Source organism: Tamandua tetradactyla, chromosome 13 (genome assembly GCF_023851605.1).
Source record: "Tamandua tetradactyla isolate mTamTet1 chromosome 13, mTamTet1.pri, whole genome shotgun sequence".
Taxonomy (NCBI): Eukaryota; Metazoa; Chordata; class Mammalia; order Pilosa; family Myrmecophagidae; genus Tamandua; species Tamandua tetradactyla.
Window position 1 is genome coordinate 49,644,150 of NC_135339.1, and position 15,986 is coordinate 49,660,135.

A 15,986-nucleotide genomic window follows, 5' to 3' on the forward strand; every position below is an offset into this window, starting at 1 on the left:
AATCTCTTAGAGATTTTATTTTAAAATGCAGTCCTTGGCCTCATCCTAAATTTACAATCAGATTTCTGGGAGTACTCTAACATTGTCTCTACCTGCAGTTTTTGAATCATATTTCTGAACAATGTACTTTGGCTGAGTCATCACAGATCTCAATCTTAAGTTTCCTTTTCCTATTCAGTAGGAATCCTAATGATTTTAAATCAGTTTCACTTTGCAGTTTCTACTTCCTTTTCACAAACGCAATGACTCAGACTCAGAAGTGCCAGCTGATGATTTTTAAGGTTTCAGTTTCCAGTTTCTAAAGATGACACATCCCACCTCCGCTATATAGTACTCACTTGAGCATTCTCTTGAGGATACCAGGAGTATTTCTGAAGAGCAAATCAGCCTGGACTCCAGCTTTTCAGAACTGAGAAACAGACTGCAATCATGAGGTAAGTGAAAAAGAGTGTATAACCACTCTGGTGTATGAATGCAAATTGCAAAGCTGAGCTTCTTTCTGCTGGTGCAGCCAAGTTCCTGAGTTGTCCTGTAGCTTATCTTCTAAATATATACGTATCCGTTTGGGCATTTTTTATTTCTGTGGTTCTTTCTGGCATATACTCTCAAGTTCCCTAAGCTTCTAGAACTGTTCACTGGATGGAGTTGGGATCTCAGATGTAAAGGAGGCTTGGCAGGAGTGGTTAAACCCAGGCATAAAGTTTGTTCATTGAAAGCTGGACCTAAGGGAATTATATGAGCTCTGTGGTGGCTGTCGTCATCTTTTTATTTGAAGGGACCAAGTTGGGCACATTTTTCCTTGTAATTTACAAAGGAAGTGTTTATTTTAAGCACATAATAATAAAGATGGAATCAGTACTGCAAATCCAATCCGTGTTGAGGAGAATTCTGCCCTGAAACATTTGATCATTTCAAGGTGAAAAGTGGAAGAACAGAGGGGCATTCTTATAGATGGCCATTTTTTTCTATTCCTATATGAAAATTAAACCCAAAGCTTACAGTTATTGTGATTGCTGTGGTGAGAGCTGGCCAGCAGCAGGAAAAAAAACATACTGATCTATAGATCTACTCTTGTGATAGAAAGCAGAAGAGTGGTTGTCTGGGGACAGTGTTGAGGTGGGGTTTGACTAGAGAGGTGTAGAAGGGAACCATCTAGGGTGATAGAAATCATCCATAGGGAGATGGTGGTGATGGTTATATGGATATTTACAGTTGTCAATACTCTTCAAACTTAGTTTAAGTGGATGCACTTTATTGTATATAATCTCACAAAACTTGGCTTTTAAAAATGCTAGAATTCTGCCACTGGATAGAGTCTCAGAAAACGGAGAGCCGAGAGATAAGAATGGCTTCCCCACCAAATACTCACTGTGGGACTAATTCCTGGGGAGGGAGGATCTGATGACACTGGAAGGGTAAAAGGAGGACTGGCCACCTAATCCTCAGCCCCAAAGGGCTCCCACTTACTCTGCAGGGCATTTTTGAGTAAGTATTGGGATAGGTAAAAGGAATTCACTGCCAAGTGCCCCAGGTTACCATTTTCTATATCATGAGTCCTGAAGTGATTGTGTGTCAGAGTGGGGTTGACCAGAAAGCCTTACCCAGAGCCTTGGTAGTCTGCCTGCCTGGGAGGCTTTGCAATAGCCTATGTTTGGGTGTGCCCAGAGCCTGTTCTGAGAAGGCCTGAGAGGATCTCTCTGGACTATATACTTGATGGCTCACATCAAGGTGCCACTATTTCCAGAGGGTACAGAGATGTGGCAGGTTGGACTGCTCTTGCTCAGCAGTGCTAAAAATTCCAGAAGGAGGAAAGCATCTGGGGAAATTCCTGCTACCTACAGGCTGATGGGTATCCTTCTCTGCTCCATACACTGAGAAACTGTGTTGCTCCCTCCACACACTCACAAACTCACTTAAAATTATAACTAATATACCCATGATCACAGTGGTAACAGTTTCCATGTGCTCCATTGTTGGTAGTGTACTCTATTAAGTGATTTTCACCTATTATCTCATATCATTCACCCGATAGCTCTAGAAAGTATGAATGATTATTTCTATTATTAACTTCATTTTCTAGATGAGCAAAATTGGGCTTGGAAGACCAAGTTTACTTGAGGTCACATAGCAAGCAAGTGTCAGAGGGGGTCATTTATTCAGGTACCTAACTAGAGTGCCGAGCATCTTCTGCCTCTGTGCACAAAGTCCATAAGGGTGAGGTATCTTACTGTTTTTAATTATGCTCATGGTGGAGGGAGGGACCTGGGACTGGAAGGACTAGGCTGTCAGTGTCTCTATTTGGAAAGGAAGACCACTCTCTGATGGTGACCCACCTTTTTTGCCCTGAGTCACACCTTAGAAGAAGGTGAGAGGCTGCTCTCCCTAGGGCACAGTTTCCTACAATTTAGATGAAGAGAAAAAGAAAATTCATTCCTGGCCATTTTAAGGGTAAGGAAATACAGGCTTTAGAGATATGACTCAAGAAATATCCCAGAACTGTTCAAAGAAATATGTCTAGATCTTCTGGCTCCCTATTTTCAGAGTGCATTACCTCCCATGAGAAACTGGGAAAACCACTTTCCAAAATACCTTGTGATATGTTGGGGCAGATGTGACTCAACCTAAACTGAACCTGTGAATCTGATGCCAGGAGTGAAGTGGTGGGGAGGGGCCAACCAGAGCTTTGGTCTGACATTCCAAATTGGGAGAAGGAGGGAGTGAACTGTGAGGATTGAAAATGCTCAGGACCCCCTTTCCAGATCCCCCAGCTTCGGTCACCCCACTTGATCTTCTACCATGAACCTCTCTTCCTATCTCACCTTGTTATTTATTGCTGTAATTTACTGACCTCCAAAATGCTGCATAACAGACCTCATTTGGGGTAGGGAGGGGTTCCCAAGGCTCCCCACCTCCACTTAGTCAGTCCCATGGGGCCAGGTGCTGAGGGGAACCTCTCTGTATTCCCACCCATACTTGCTCTCCTCATTCCTGTGGGGGACCCCAAGTTGGGCACTGACCCATTTGCAAATACCTCGAGGGGGAGAAGGAGGGATGGGATTAAAGCTATTTTGTTTGATTGGAACTGGAGAGGGCTCATGTCCTACCCTACTTTCTGTCCTTCCGAGAAAGGGTAGGGGACACCCAGGACAGCACTCCTCTACTGGCCACCACCACTGTCATTCATCAGCTTGAGTTCATTTCCCTCAAGAGTTTGAATAAATTCAGGTCAGAGCTGCACAGCAGCTCCTCAAGTGTCATAGAGAAACAATTCACTGACGACTGATCTCTCCATTCATAAGCTTGCAGTTTTAATATACAGTGATGAGAAACTGTTATTTTATGATCTTTTCACTAAAAGCTTGATTGAAGATTAAAAAGGAAAATAAAACTCATGAACAATGCTTCTCGAAGTGTGTTACAGAGCCTCTTACCACAGAATTTCCATGGTGCTTGTAAAAGTGCAATTTCTGAGCCCAGTTCAGATTGACTGCATCAGGATCTCTGGGAGTAGGACCCTGTAATCTATGCCCTTTTAAATCTCATAAACTACATTTTCAGAATCTCTCCAATATAATAAGCCCAGCTGAGAGTGAGGTCAGCTCTCACACATGCAGTGTGTTTCCCTCAACAGGAATCTTGAGTGTACTGCATCATTTTCATTCTCCTTTTCACTTTCATAAAAGCACAAACCTAAGGGTGCTAACTCTTGAGTGGAAACCTCCATTATATAGCCTCCTTCAGCATTTGCTTGTGATAGACAAGCAGATTTCTGAAAATAAAATCAGCCTGGACACCAGCTTTTCAGAACTGCAGAGAAATAGCCATCATGAGGTAAAGATTCCCTGCTTCTCTAATAGGAAGTTGAGAATTTCTCACAAATGTTATTCTTGAATACAAAGTCCCCAGATCATGCTGATTCAGTGTTTGTTTACAGATTAAACATGCTGGGAGCTGGGGAGGACAGGAGCTTGTGAGAGAGCTGAGAGGGAGAGCATGCTCAGTTCTTCTCAGGCAAAGTCTAGTCAGTGAAGGCTGGGGCCTGGAGGAAAGTCACTGGAGGCCCTGGTTCTGCTTCTGTTTCTTATATTTGAAAGGACTAAATCTCAGCAAATGTATTAATGTTTAATTCAGCACTGCAAAATTCCAATTCATGATGAGGTCACTTTTACTTGGGAATTTGCTCTTTCAGGATTGGGGCATGTGTCTATCTGAGAAGTCTTCTTACTGACCTTCTCATCTCACATGTGAAGTACGAACAGCAAAGAAAGTGCAGATTTCTCCCAAACTATTTTCTGCAGGTGCTCTGTATCAGAAGCAACCCAAGTCCTCTTTAGAATGCAGATTACTGGCCTCTGTATCAAAATCCAGATTTCTAAAATCCTGAGATCTAAAATAAGGCCCAGAGGAAAATAATATATAAAGAAGACATGGTACTTCATATGCACAATAAAGTTTGAGAACTGCTGGCTTATAGAAATGGATGTCCACCTCCAAATTCCCTCTTCCTTAAGTGCATACGATGTTTCCTACATTGCATGCATACACATGTGAGTAGCGAAGGCCAAGTGTGGGTGGGGCTGGGGTGGATGGAAAGGGTGTTCACACAGAGCAAGACTTGTCTGTTTAAGCAGTGTTTTAAGGATGGGAAAGTGGCCATTGGAAATCATTGCTCAAAAGTGAAGATTTCCTAGAGCTTTGCTACTCAATGTGGGCCAAGGACCATCATCACCTGGGAGTTGTCGGAAAGGCACTAGCTCAGCCCCCCTCTTAGAACTACTGAATACAGACCTGCATTTTAATAAGATCCCCAGTGATCTGGTCCATGTGCATATTAAAATTTGAGAAGCACGGGCCTGGAAAGTTCCTTACTTCAGATGTTTCCCTGGTAGCCTCCACTCTTACCATTTCAACAGGGATGCTCTAAAATGTTCAAGTTTCTGCGCTAGTAGATGTCATGGCTTTAACTAGGCCCTGGAAGGACCTACACTGGGGTCTGTAGGTAGTGCCAGAAGGCTATCAACAGCCAGGTAGGTAAGCAGGAGAAGTGGAATGCTGTAAGTAGGTTGATTTTGAGAATTTCTCAAAGGTCTATTAATGCTGGTTTTATGTTTGTTTGGAGCAGGGCAGCGAAAACTCATGGCTTCAGCCTGAGGACATGGGAATTCTCTTCCTGGACCTGAGGGAATCCCAGCTCCCCAAGGTCTCCTTCGAGATACAGAATCTCCAGTTAGGGAGGGCTCTCTGCCTGCCATGTTTTGCCTGAATCTAGACATTCTTTTTATCAGTTACTGCAGGCATGATCCTGCCTGCCAGTCAAGCTTGCTTACCCTTCCTTTAAATATCTGGACTTTATTATTGTTAATTTATTTACATTAACAAGAGTATTTAGATCAACTTTCAAAAACATATAAGATAAATTAGTAAGGAAGGAAACCTTGGGAAGTGGAGTATTCATTTTTAAAAGGTAATAATATTTTAACGGAAACCTCCTTAACTTTGGCTATGAAATTCATATTTCTTCTTATCTACTCTCAGGGCTCCCCGTCCAAAATACTTTGTCCCAAATCTTCAAGGACAGGTCAGGTAACAAATAACATTATTTTTCTTAATTGGAGACCTTAGGGAAGAAGGCTTAAGAAAAATCAACAGTCCTGAATTCCAATTTTCAATAGGTTTTATAATCATGGAACCACATACGCAGGTGGCTATCCTCCTGAATATACTTTTCAGAGTGATACTAAATTTCTTAGCATGGCCAGCTCTGGCATTGATAAAGTGGTGATATGAATGGAATGTCACAAGAGTTCATTCTCAGGGCTCTCTGGCATGTTCAGGAATATTGAGTGAGCCTATACACTTACTTGTCCCATATATTCTCAAGAAATTGATATCTCCTATATTTGATAGGATTGGAATATGAGACCTCTGGTTCATTGAATGTCAAAGACTAAAAAATAAAAAACAAAAACAAAGAGAGAGAGAGAGAGATTGTTATCAAACCTGTAAAGTGTTTTCTGGTTTTGTTGAAGAGAAACATCCAAGGAAACCTGTCATTCTACAGGTCTACTTGGAAGTTATTTGGATCCTCTCCACCAATCCTTAGAGTGTTCAGCTATTATCTTCAGGCACCTATATATACCTATAAATCAATTCTGTTAATCGTAAACACCTTTTCCTTTCTCTCTCTCTCAACTTCCTAATTTGGCCATCAGCAACATTATGTTCCAATGCCTTTAGTATATTTTACTTCCATAACAGTAATAAACAGATTTGCTCTGTGACTTTTATAACTTACTCTTTTTTTTTTCTCCAGTCCCTCAAAGAGACTTTGCAATACTTTTATATTTTCTACCCAAAATATTCAGGAATGTATCAGGGTATTACATTAACCTGTACAGAGTAACAGGATCTCATCCCTATTCTAGGCTCCACATAATTAGATTGTTTAAATACACTGATCATAGAGGTTAAATTGGATAATGTGCTACAGAAAATTTAAATTTTGGGCAAAATAGACATCTCTTCCTTTGGTCTTACAAAGAAGGTGGAGTATTAAAATACAGACAACATCATCTACTCTGTATTTTCAGTTACCTTAACCCTAACCGGATCCACTTCATTCATTCATGTCTCTAATTGAAGTCTGATTGCTTTTTCACCTACTTTAACAGTTGCTGTATGGAGTTATGCTTACTTTCAGAGCTGCAAAACTCTAATTCTGAGTCTCAGTTGTCACGCAGATACCTAAAATTCCAGGGAACTACTAGGTTATACATAAAGAACACAGCATCTCAGAATTTAGAAATAATAGTTAAAACTCAGGAATAAATATGATATCATTTACTTTTTTTTTTTTTTTTTTTTGTGGCATGTGCAGGCTCCAGGAATCGAACCTGGGTCTCCCATATGTGGGAGAATTATGCTACTGAGCTACCGTTGCACTGCCCTATCATTTAACTTTTTTTTTTTTTTTTTTGCATGGGCAGGCACCAGGAATCAAACCAGGTCTCTGACATGGCGGGCGAGAACCTATCACTTACTTTTAATTTTTATTTTTTACTAATTGCTAATTTGAATTTTGACCTACATCAGTGCTTCATACAGGGGAGTTGGCAGTCCCGGGAGAAGCCAAATTGAAGACCCTAGAATGAAAGGGAACATATTATACTGTGGGACAGTAACCAGGTACCAGGAGAAGGAAAAAACTGCCATGTAAAGAGACACACACATAAAGAGGATAACTGGACATAGGAGGCAACTTCCTTCTCCTCTCTCCCATTGCCTTGGGTTGATTCTGCATCTCTCACTCTTAAGCATTTCACATGCAATCATATCATGCATAAATGTTTAAGGTGAGCATTGCTGGAGAGAGACAGGAGGTAGATGAGAGCATTTGCAGCAGTGGTATATGGACCAATGCTAGTCCATGGGAAAGTGTTTACTCGTCTTTGCAGCTAAAGTTGGTGGTCCTCATAGAGCCAAATATATTCCATTTAAATCTGAGATTATAGCTTTCTTACTTCAGTGGTAATCAAATGCTTCCTTTCTTATTCTTTTTCTTTCTCTTTAATAAAATATTAGCAAGAATAGATCGTTGGTGTCTTTTGGATAGATTTACTCCCCATGTGACATCGTAGTGCCAAATAAGTTGGCAACTCTATTTGCTTCACAATTTTTTCTTTTATTTTATTTTTAAATATGGAACACTTCACAAATTTGCATGTCATCCTTGCACAGGGGCCATGCTAATCTTCTCTGTATCATTCCAATTTCAGTATATGTGCTGCCAAAGCAAGCACTGCTTCATAATTTAAAAAACAAATTGTTTGAGTCTGCGAAATCCAAAAAACATGTAAAACATTGGGTTTTATGATTTTCTGGAAGTTCTTTCTGATCTATGGTGCTAAGGCTCTACTGGATGAGAAGAGGTGGGGAAAAACTTAGGCTAAGAAAAATTTATCCCAAGTCCCAGACAAATGGAGACATGAAAACACTTTTTAAGAATTTATATAACTTATTTAACTAAATAAGGCAAGTGCTCTCCCTTGGTATCTTCCACTTACAAAATACAAATTTGTCTTTTTTGTTTTGTGAAACAAATTAATTCTCTGTGGGGATCCCATCTGTGTGGTAGAGAGAACTGTTTCAATCAGATTCAAGCCAAGCCTTCAAGGGACTGTGTGTGACTGGAGGGAGGTAGAGAAGATGAAGGGAAAAAGACAAAATTGTGTAGCATGTTGGCAAACATCTCTGTGTTATCCTTTCCTTACATGGCTCCTTCTAACAAGACTGTGAACTCCTAGCGGGCAAAAAGGGCCAGAAAAAGCTTTATTCTTTTTTAGTATCCCAAATATCTATCCAAGCAACAGGCTGGCCCAGAGAGGCAACCCATAAAAGATCAGTGGATGACTTAAACAAACCTTACCCAGAATAAATGAGGACTGAGACATGACTCAGTAGTTGAGCAGGACTAGAAAGATTCCTGTTCCTCTCACTGCAGGTACCTTCCTCTTACCCATCTTACCCCATCTCCTGAGTATCCATTTAAACAGTGTAATGGATGGGCTTTATGGGTCCCTGTACAGACCACAGCTATGTAAAAGTGAATCTAGGAAGCAAAAGGAAAGCACCACCCCTTTTCTGTCTAAGAAGACTTAGGGGTACAAGGTTTGGCAAGTGTACGTCATAGTGACCATGTTTACTTTCTCCACAGTGAAATCACCAAGAATTCCCTGGAGAAAATCCTCCCACAGCTGAAATGTCATTTCACATGGAACTTATTCAAGGAAGAAGGTATCTCCCATGATCTAGAAGACAGAGTGTGTAACCAGATTGAGTTTTTAAACACTGAGTTCAAAGCTACAATGTACAACTTGCTGGCCTACATAAAACACCTGAATGGTCAAAATGAGGCAGCATTGAAAAGTTTACAGGAAGCTGAGAAGTTAATCAAAGAAGAGCATACTGACCAAACAGAAATCAGAAGTCTGGTCACCTGGGGAAACTATGCCTGGGTAAACTATCACATGGGCAGATTCACAAAAGCAAAAGAGTACATAGACAAGGTGAAACAAGTCTGCAAGACATTTTCAAACCCTTACAGTATTGAGTGTCCTGAGCTGGATGGTGAAGAAGGGTGGACACGGTTAAAGTGTGGAGGCAAGCATAATGAAAGGGCTAAGGTGTGTTTTGAGAAGGCTCTGGAAGGGAAACCCAACAACGCAGAATTCTCTTCTGGATTGGCAATTGCAATGTACCGTCTAGAAGACAAACCACAGAAGCAGTTTCCTGTAGATCCTCTGAGGCAGGCCATTGAGCTGAATCCTAACAACCAGTACATTAAAGTCCTCTTGGCCCTGAAACTGCAGAAGATGAATAAAGAAGATGAAGGGGAAAAGTTGATTAAAATGGCCCTGGAGAAAGCTCATGGCCAAACAGATGTCCTTCGTAGTGCAGCCAAATTTTACAGAAAAAAGGGAGACCTAGACAGAGCTATTGAACTGTTTGAAAGTGCATCAGAGTCCCTAGCCAACAATGGCTACCTCTGTCATCAGATCGGTTGCTGCTATAGGGCAAAAATCAAGCAAACACAGAATAAAGAAGACTTGTCATCTCGTGAGAAGAGAGAGAAGATTGAAGAACAAAGGGAACATGCTATTCAGTATTTGAAGAAAGCTCTTAAGAATGGAGTAAATATACCTAACGCATACTCTGACCTCGCTGGACTCCTAGCACAAAAAGGTCTGTACAAAGAAGCAGAAGAATATTATCAGCAGGCATTCAGTAAGGCGCTCACTGATGCTGAAAGGCAACAACTCCATCAGCGCTATGGCAACTTTCAGGAATATCACATGAAATCTGAAGACACTGCTGTCCAACATTATTTACAGGGTTTGAAGATAAGCAAACAATCAGTAGAGAGGGAAAAGATGAAACACCAACTGCAGAACATAGTTGCAAATCAGTTTTCACAAAATGCACCAAATGCGTGGTATCTCCAAGGATTAATTCACAAGATGGATGGAGATCTGCCACAAGCAGCACAATGTTATGAGAAGGCGCTGGGCCACCTGCTAAGAAATGTCCCTTCAGGCATAGGCAGCTTGTTCCTGCCAAACTCTGATCTTGAAGAGGGCAGTGAGGAAATGGGCCATGGCACATGCAGCCCCACTTCCAGAGAGCATAGACAGGAGCTAAAGCAGAGGGAGGAGAAAAGAACAGAGTGACAGGAAGCTGGGGCAGCGGCCATCAGGGGGAGATGAATGGGAAGGCAGGTGACCCCAACCTGGAGTTGCTGAGCAGGATGGTCTTGCTTGTTGCTTCAAGGTACATTTTTAAATAGCTATTTTCTCATATTCTGTCTCTCCTGGACATACCAGCTACCCTTGGTTATCCAGGCATCAGGTCTTGTAATGGCCAATAGAAAGAGCTACAGACCTACATGATGCTAATTAGTTCATTGTTTGCCCTCAGTTCACCAGATAACCTCCATTTTGCCCTTCATGCCAAAGGTCAGAAATAGTGATTGCCTAAGAAAAGAGTCTTCAGTATTACTCCCTTGATCCCATTTCCATGCAGCATGGAAGACTAGCACAGAATATTCCTTATGCTTTGCCCTGGCTTTAGACATAGTAGTTACATATTCTCATGATAGTAATACTATTTAAAAAATGTATTCTTTTTAGTAATGCTACAATAAAGTTAAAATTTTCAGCTCAGAATACAAGTAACTGTGTGGTTTGTGTGTATTATTAAGATAGTAATTTTAATTCACAAAGTTTCTCCTGCTAGGGACTGTGGGTTCTTGCTACAGACATCACATGCTATTCTCAACACATCCATTTTAGCTCCTCCCTTGGAGCCAGCACTCTCACCCTGGAGCCAGTCCACCTTGGACTGTGGGAACCATGATCCACACTCCAGCTCAGTAGCCTAAGCTGAGCCCAATGCCCAGTTAGCAGCAGCTGCTGTTGACCAGAGTTGGGGGGCACCTGGGAATACCTGGGCAAATGTCTACCTGACAGACTGTGTGGGTTACCAGTGGGAGGCTAGCTGTAGAGACAAAGATCTTCACCCTCTAAGGTAAATGAAAACATTCAAGTGTTCCTATCCCAGCCAGGGAAACTCACAAGTGTTATTTGCACTGTGCAACCAAGCTGTGCAGAAAGCCCTGTTTTCCATGCTCTTTTCAACCTCTACTCAACCCACTACAAGACGTGCTTTTCTGATTGTTTAGGTACAGAGGGAAAATGTTTTATACCTCTATGATGCCAGACCTTAGACAAGATAAAGAGATTGGCATTCTAGTTTCTGAGTGGAGAGTTAGAAATTTGACTCTTTCTTCATGAAGAGGATGCAGGCTCCAGTAAGGTTGGGAGACCCACCAGGTGCCTAGCAGTGAATTCCAGATTCTTGGCCAGCCTTGGCCTGGAACAGCATGTCCTTTATGGCCAGTTCCAGAGGGGTTGGCTGAGCTGCTCTAGGGGATGCTATTATGGAAACCAATGTTGAGGTCCTGGCTGAGGAGTCATAGGGAGCAGGAATCTGACTGGCAACAGGACAGATTGGCTACCTCTTCCCCTCAAAAAGTTCTGCAGCTCTTAAGCAGGTAAAGAACTGCCTGTCTATATGCAAAACACATTTTTACGGAGTTAAAGACTTGTTTTTGTTGCCTGGTCAATTTTATTGAAAAAATATCTGTGCACTTACAATCTATCCTTGTCTAGGTAGATATTTACAACCTACACCTTCTGGTGTGTGGTCCTAATCTCACATGTCTCTGCCTCTGGTGACTCAAAGGGAATCACATAAATCACTGATTTTCAGTCATCTGCTCCTTTTTCATACTTGTGGATGGACCCAGCCCGATCCAATCCATAACCTGGTAAGAACTTAGATCTTCCTAGTTAGAAGATCATGGACTTAGATTATAGCCACTTTACTCAGGCTGGCATCAGTGTCTGTAGATTAGTCTTGACTGGTGGTCACACAGTATGGCTTAGCAAATTCCAGGTCTGTCCACAAAGAAGACAATTGGGGGAGGTTAATCTCCAAGGGAAAACTACAGACTCCACCCCTATAGCACATCAGCTCCTCCCTGTTTTGCTCATAGCTGTATGTCCAATCAGGTAGTTCCTGAAATGAAATAGGCTCTCAAAAAACATTTGATGAATAAAGAAATGCATTGTCTCCATTAGTCTATGACTCTGCCAGTATCTTCAGCTCAGGGATCTCCTCCTCCAAGAAAACATCTCTGAAGACCAAAAGAAAGTGCTGGGGAGATAAAACATTAAGTGTCCAGAGCTATAAAACCATAACAATAAAACAATAGCAGGTTCATGTTTTAGCCTCTGAGCCATGTTCCAGAGTCTGTGCTAACTTACCTAGTGAAGTAAGTTATATATAAGGCTCAGAAATGTTTAGTAACTAGCCCATGGCCTACAGCTAAAAAAACAGGTATATCTGGAATCTGAATCCAAAGCTCCCTGATCCCCTGCATTTCTGTGCATGCTGATGTTGCATATGCTGAGCCTGTAGGCTCAAGCCAGAGTCTTCAGGTTCGTCTTTAAGAGCAGCTCAAGCCCTAACTTGGATTATTCCATCATTCCTTATCACTTACTCCATTTACTCCACCCCTTAACATTGACACTGTGTGTGGCTCTGACCATTCTGACTTTCCTTTTCACTCCTCCTTCCCACTGTGTTCTTTAATCTGATGTCATATATTTAAATTGGTCCAGATCTAGCAAACTCACAGGACCTGGGAATCATAATGTTCCTCAAGCCACATGCAAAGAAATACAGAATTATGTCTATCTGGGACTGCAACAGCCCTTCAAAGTTGCTGGTATCTAATACAATGAGACACATTTTGTTCAGATAAAAATCAGGCCTGGACAACTGGGTCTTCTAAACTCAAGGAGACTCAAGAATGGTCTCCTGGATTTTGAGATTTTTTTTCTACAATCTATATTTAGATTTTCCTCTGCAGTCTATGATGGACCAAATGAACATAGAAAAAAAAACTTTCTGGCATAACACAGTGAATAATAGTGGTTTACATGCAAAACGTCTCTATAAATGCACAGCTGCATTGGGAGACAAGAGGAGAATTCCAGGAAATCTAGAAATGGCAAAAAAGTAAGAATCCACAGGAGTATGCATGTGCCCATCTGCTCTAGTGATATAGGTCACTTGCCGGTGGCCTAGATCATGTGATTTAGCAGACCACTGTAAAGGAGACAGAGGACAAATCCTGAGGTCTGAGCATGGTGGGTTATATTATTGAACCCACATAAAACCTGGACCCATTCAGAAAATGAACTAGGAAAACAAACACTTTGCAGAACTAGATGATGGTGATATCCTTGCCTTTTTTTACGTTTGCCCTAGATACATAGCAGAAAAAAAGGAAAAGTCTTCCTAGATAATTCCTAATCATAAATGGGCATGTACGATTGTTTGGGACTAAAATTCTCACTATATATTTGGCCTAAAACAAAATCTCAAGTTGAAAATTTGGTTTAAAGCAGTTCTGGATTGGTAGTGGTACCAAGCACATAACAAAATAAAAAATATAAAAGTACCTCTCTGAAGAAAACACTTTTTACATAGAGCCCAAAGAATTCCCAGGATAAAGTTCCAAGGAACATGAGGTCACGATACAAAATCAATGAATATACACAACCCATAAATAAGCTACAATGTGCAAGAGTTAAGCATAAATATAAATTATGAAATCTAAGCAGCAAAAACTTCAGATACTGACACTATTGGATGCAGACTATAAAATAACAATATAAAATAAGGTTCAGTATATTTCAACTACTATAAAGAGAATTTAAATTGTAACAAAGGAGAAAGAGACCATTAAGATTGACAAGTAGATTTGTAGAACGCCCAAGTAGAATTAAAAAATAAAATAAAATAATCGAAATTAGAAACTCAAAAGATAGTTTGAAAAGTAGGTTATAAATGTCTGAAGAGGCATTTATTGAACTGGAAGGTATTTCTGCAGAAATTATTCAGAACGAAGTACAGAGAGACAAAGAGATGGGAAATTGGAAAGAGAGAGATGTTCATAGACATAGAAGACAGAATGAGAGAGTCTAACATACATGTAATTAGTGTTCCAGAAGGACAGAGAATGGAGGAGACACAATATTTGAAGAGACAGTTACTGAAATTTCCAGAACAAAAGAAGAATGCTAATACTCAAATTCATGAATTCCAAAAAAGATCACCCAAGTAAGTGCCTACATCTAAGCATATAGTAGTGTCTTTTAAGATCTTCCTGTTTGCCCCAAAGGCAAATACAGTGGAAAAATAGTCTCTAAGGGCCAAGAGAAAATAACTGTCAGCCTAGGAATTTGATTTAACCGTTTTATTTAAATACGTTTAGACTTACAATAAAGTTACAAAAAATGGTGCATGGAGTTTTTAGAGACCCTTTATCCATCTTCCCCTAATGTTAATATGTTACATAACCAGAGTATGATTCTTAAAACTAGGAAACTAAGATTGATAAAATATTTCAACTAGTCTACAGACTGTATTTGAATTTTACCAATTGTCTCGTTAATGTCCTTTTTTGTAGCTAAGGATTCAATGCATAACATTCCCCAATTCTACCTTTGTTCATGATAAAATAATTCACCCTGCAACCCAATCTCCAGTCAACCAGAGTCTGATATAAAGTGACTTCCCTTTGTTGCAGTCCTCTTTGCTGAATATCCCACAGAGAAGAGGGGTCACCGTAGTCTCTAGTAGAATTCTCAGTTTCCTAGATTCCCTGACAAATTCCACTTAATGGTTCCCCAAACTCACTCAAATTCCTCATGATTATGATGGGGGAGACTCTGACTCCAAACTGAGATAATAAACAGAAGGGATTTGATGCCCTGCCTCCTTGCTCTCTCCTGACTTACTCGGAAATATACCAGAAATAATATTCTGAACTAGGACCCACCAAGGAAAGGACACAGTCAGCACAGTAGCATCCCACAAAGAAGAGTGAGGTCAACTCTGCAGAATTGATGTCAGTTATATCTTCAGGGATCCCGGATTTAGCCAGTTCAAACAAATCCCATCAGCCATAAAGGTCTATATTAGAAAGCCAGAAACTTCCTTTTTAAGCTTCATTATTAACCTTTCTACCTGGTGGTACAATACAACTCTGGCCAATAAACTGCAGCTGTCCTAAAAGCCTCCAGGGCTAAGGTAGCACCGTGATAATGAGGGCACATGCACAAGAAGAACAGCCCCAGAAGATACACATGGTACCCCCCCAACAAAGAGTTTAAAATTAAGTTATGCCACACAGTACAGGTGAACAGGACCCTTAATGTGGTCTCCTTTACTAGGGTTTCCAGTCTAGCCAAAAAATCCAACCAAGTCCTTGGTTTCAGATTCAGTCAGTTAACCAGTTTATCTGCCTCATGAGTGTGGACATCTGTAAGTTTTCTGGGTGGAAATCTTAGGTGTGGCCCTCCCTGCCCCCTCCCCACTGCTGTCTCATAGTCAATGTTGTCAGGTGATCTGAGATTCAGCAATTTGAAATCAAAGCAATGGCTACAGCTCAGAAAGGCAGAATGGGGAGTTTTCCTCCAGAAAGAAGGAAAAGCTTCCAGGAATAGTTCAAAAATCATTAATGTCCTTCCTTCTCTCCCATACATACCCAGGTGCCAGATTTTTTATTTTTCTTCATTGTTACAAAATCAGTGTGTCCCATTCAGCAGTCATAATTACATTTTTTCAATTACTCCCACTGAAACCCAGACCTTTCAATGGGAAGGGCTGTGTGCAAGAGGGACAGGAGAATTTTCACAGAAAAAACATTTCTAGACAACTTAAACAGAAAGACATATGTTTATAGTTTGATAATCTGAGGACCCACAGAGGGGTGTGCTAAATTTCTAAAGGTCTCAGAGTCTAAATTCTGTTCCTAGAGCCTGTACTTGTTTTCTAACTCAGCACAGCACAAGCTA

General features: G+C 40.8%; 1 protein-coding gene and 1 non-coding gene across 2 annotated transcripts; one reads left to right on the forward strand and one right to left on the reverse strand.

Annotated features, from left to right (window-relative positions):
* Positions 1-214: 214 nt before the first annotated feature.
* Positions 215-10,745, forward strand: LOC143653955 (interferon-induced protein with tetratricopeptide repeats 3-like). The gene is given in 3 exon segments (XM_077125368.1): positions 215-434; positions 8,714-10,148; positions 10,150-10,745. Coding segments are annotated over 3 exon segments (1,488 nt in total). The 5' UTR covers positions 215-429; the 3' UTR covers positions 10,198-10,745.
* LOC143654729 (U6 spliceosomal RNA) lies at positions 7,693-7,799 on the reverse strand. Its single transcript, XR_013161920.1, has one exon. It is a non-coding gene; the product is annotated as a U6 spliceosomal RNA (small nuclear RNA).
* Positions 10,746-15,986: the final 5,241 nt, after the last annotated feature.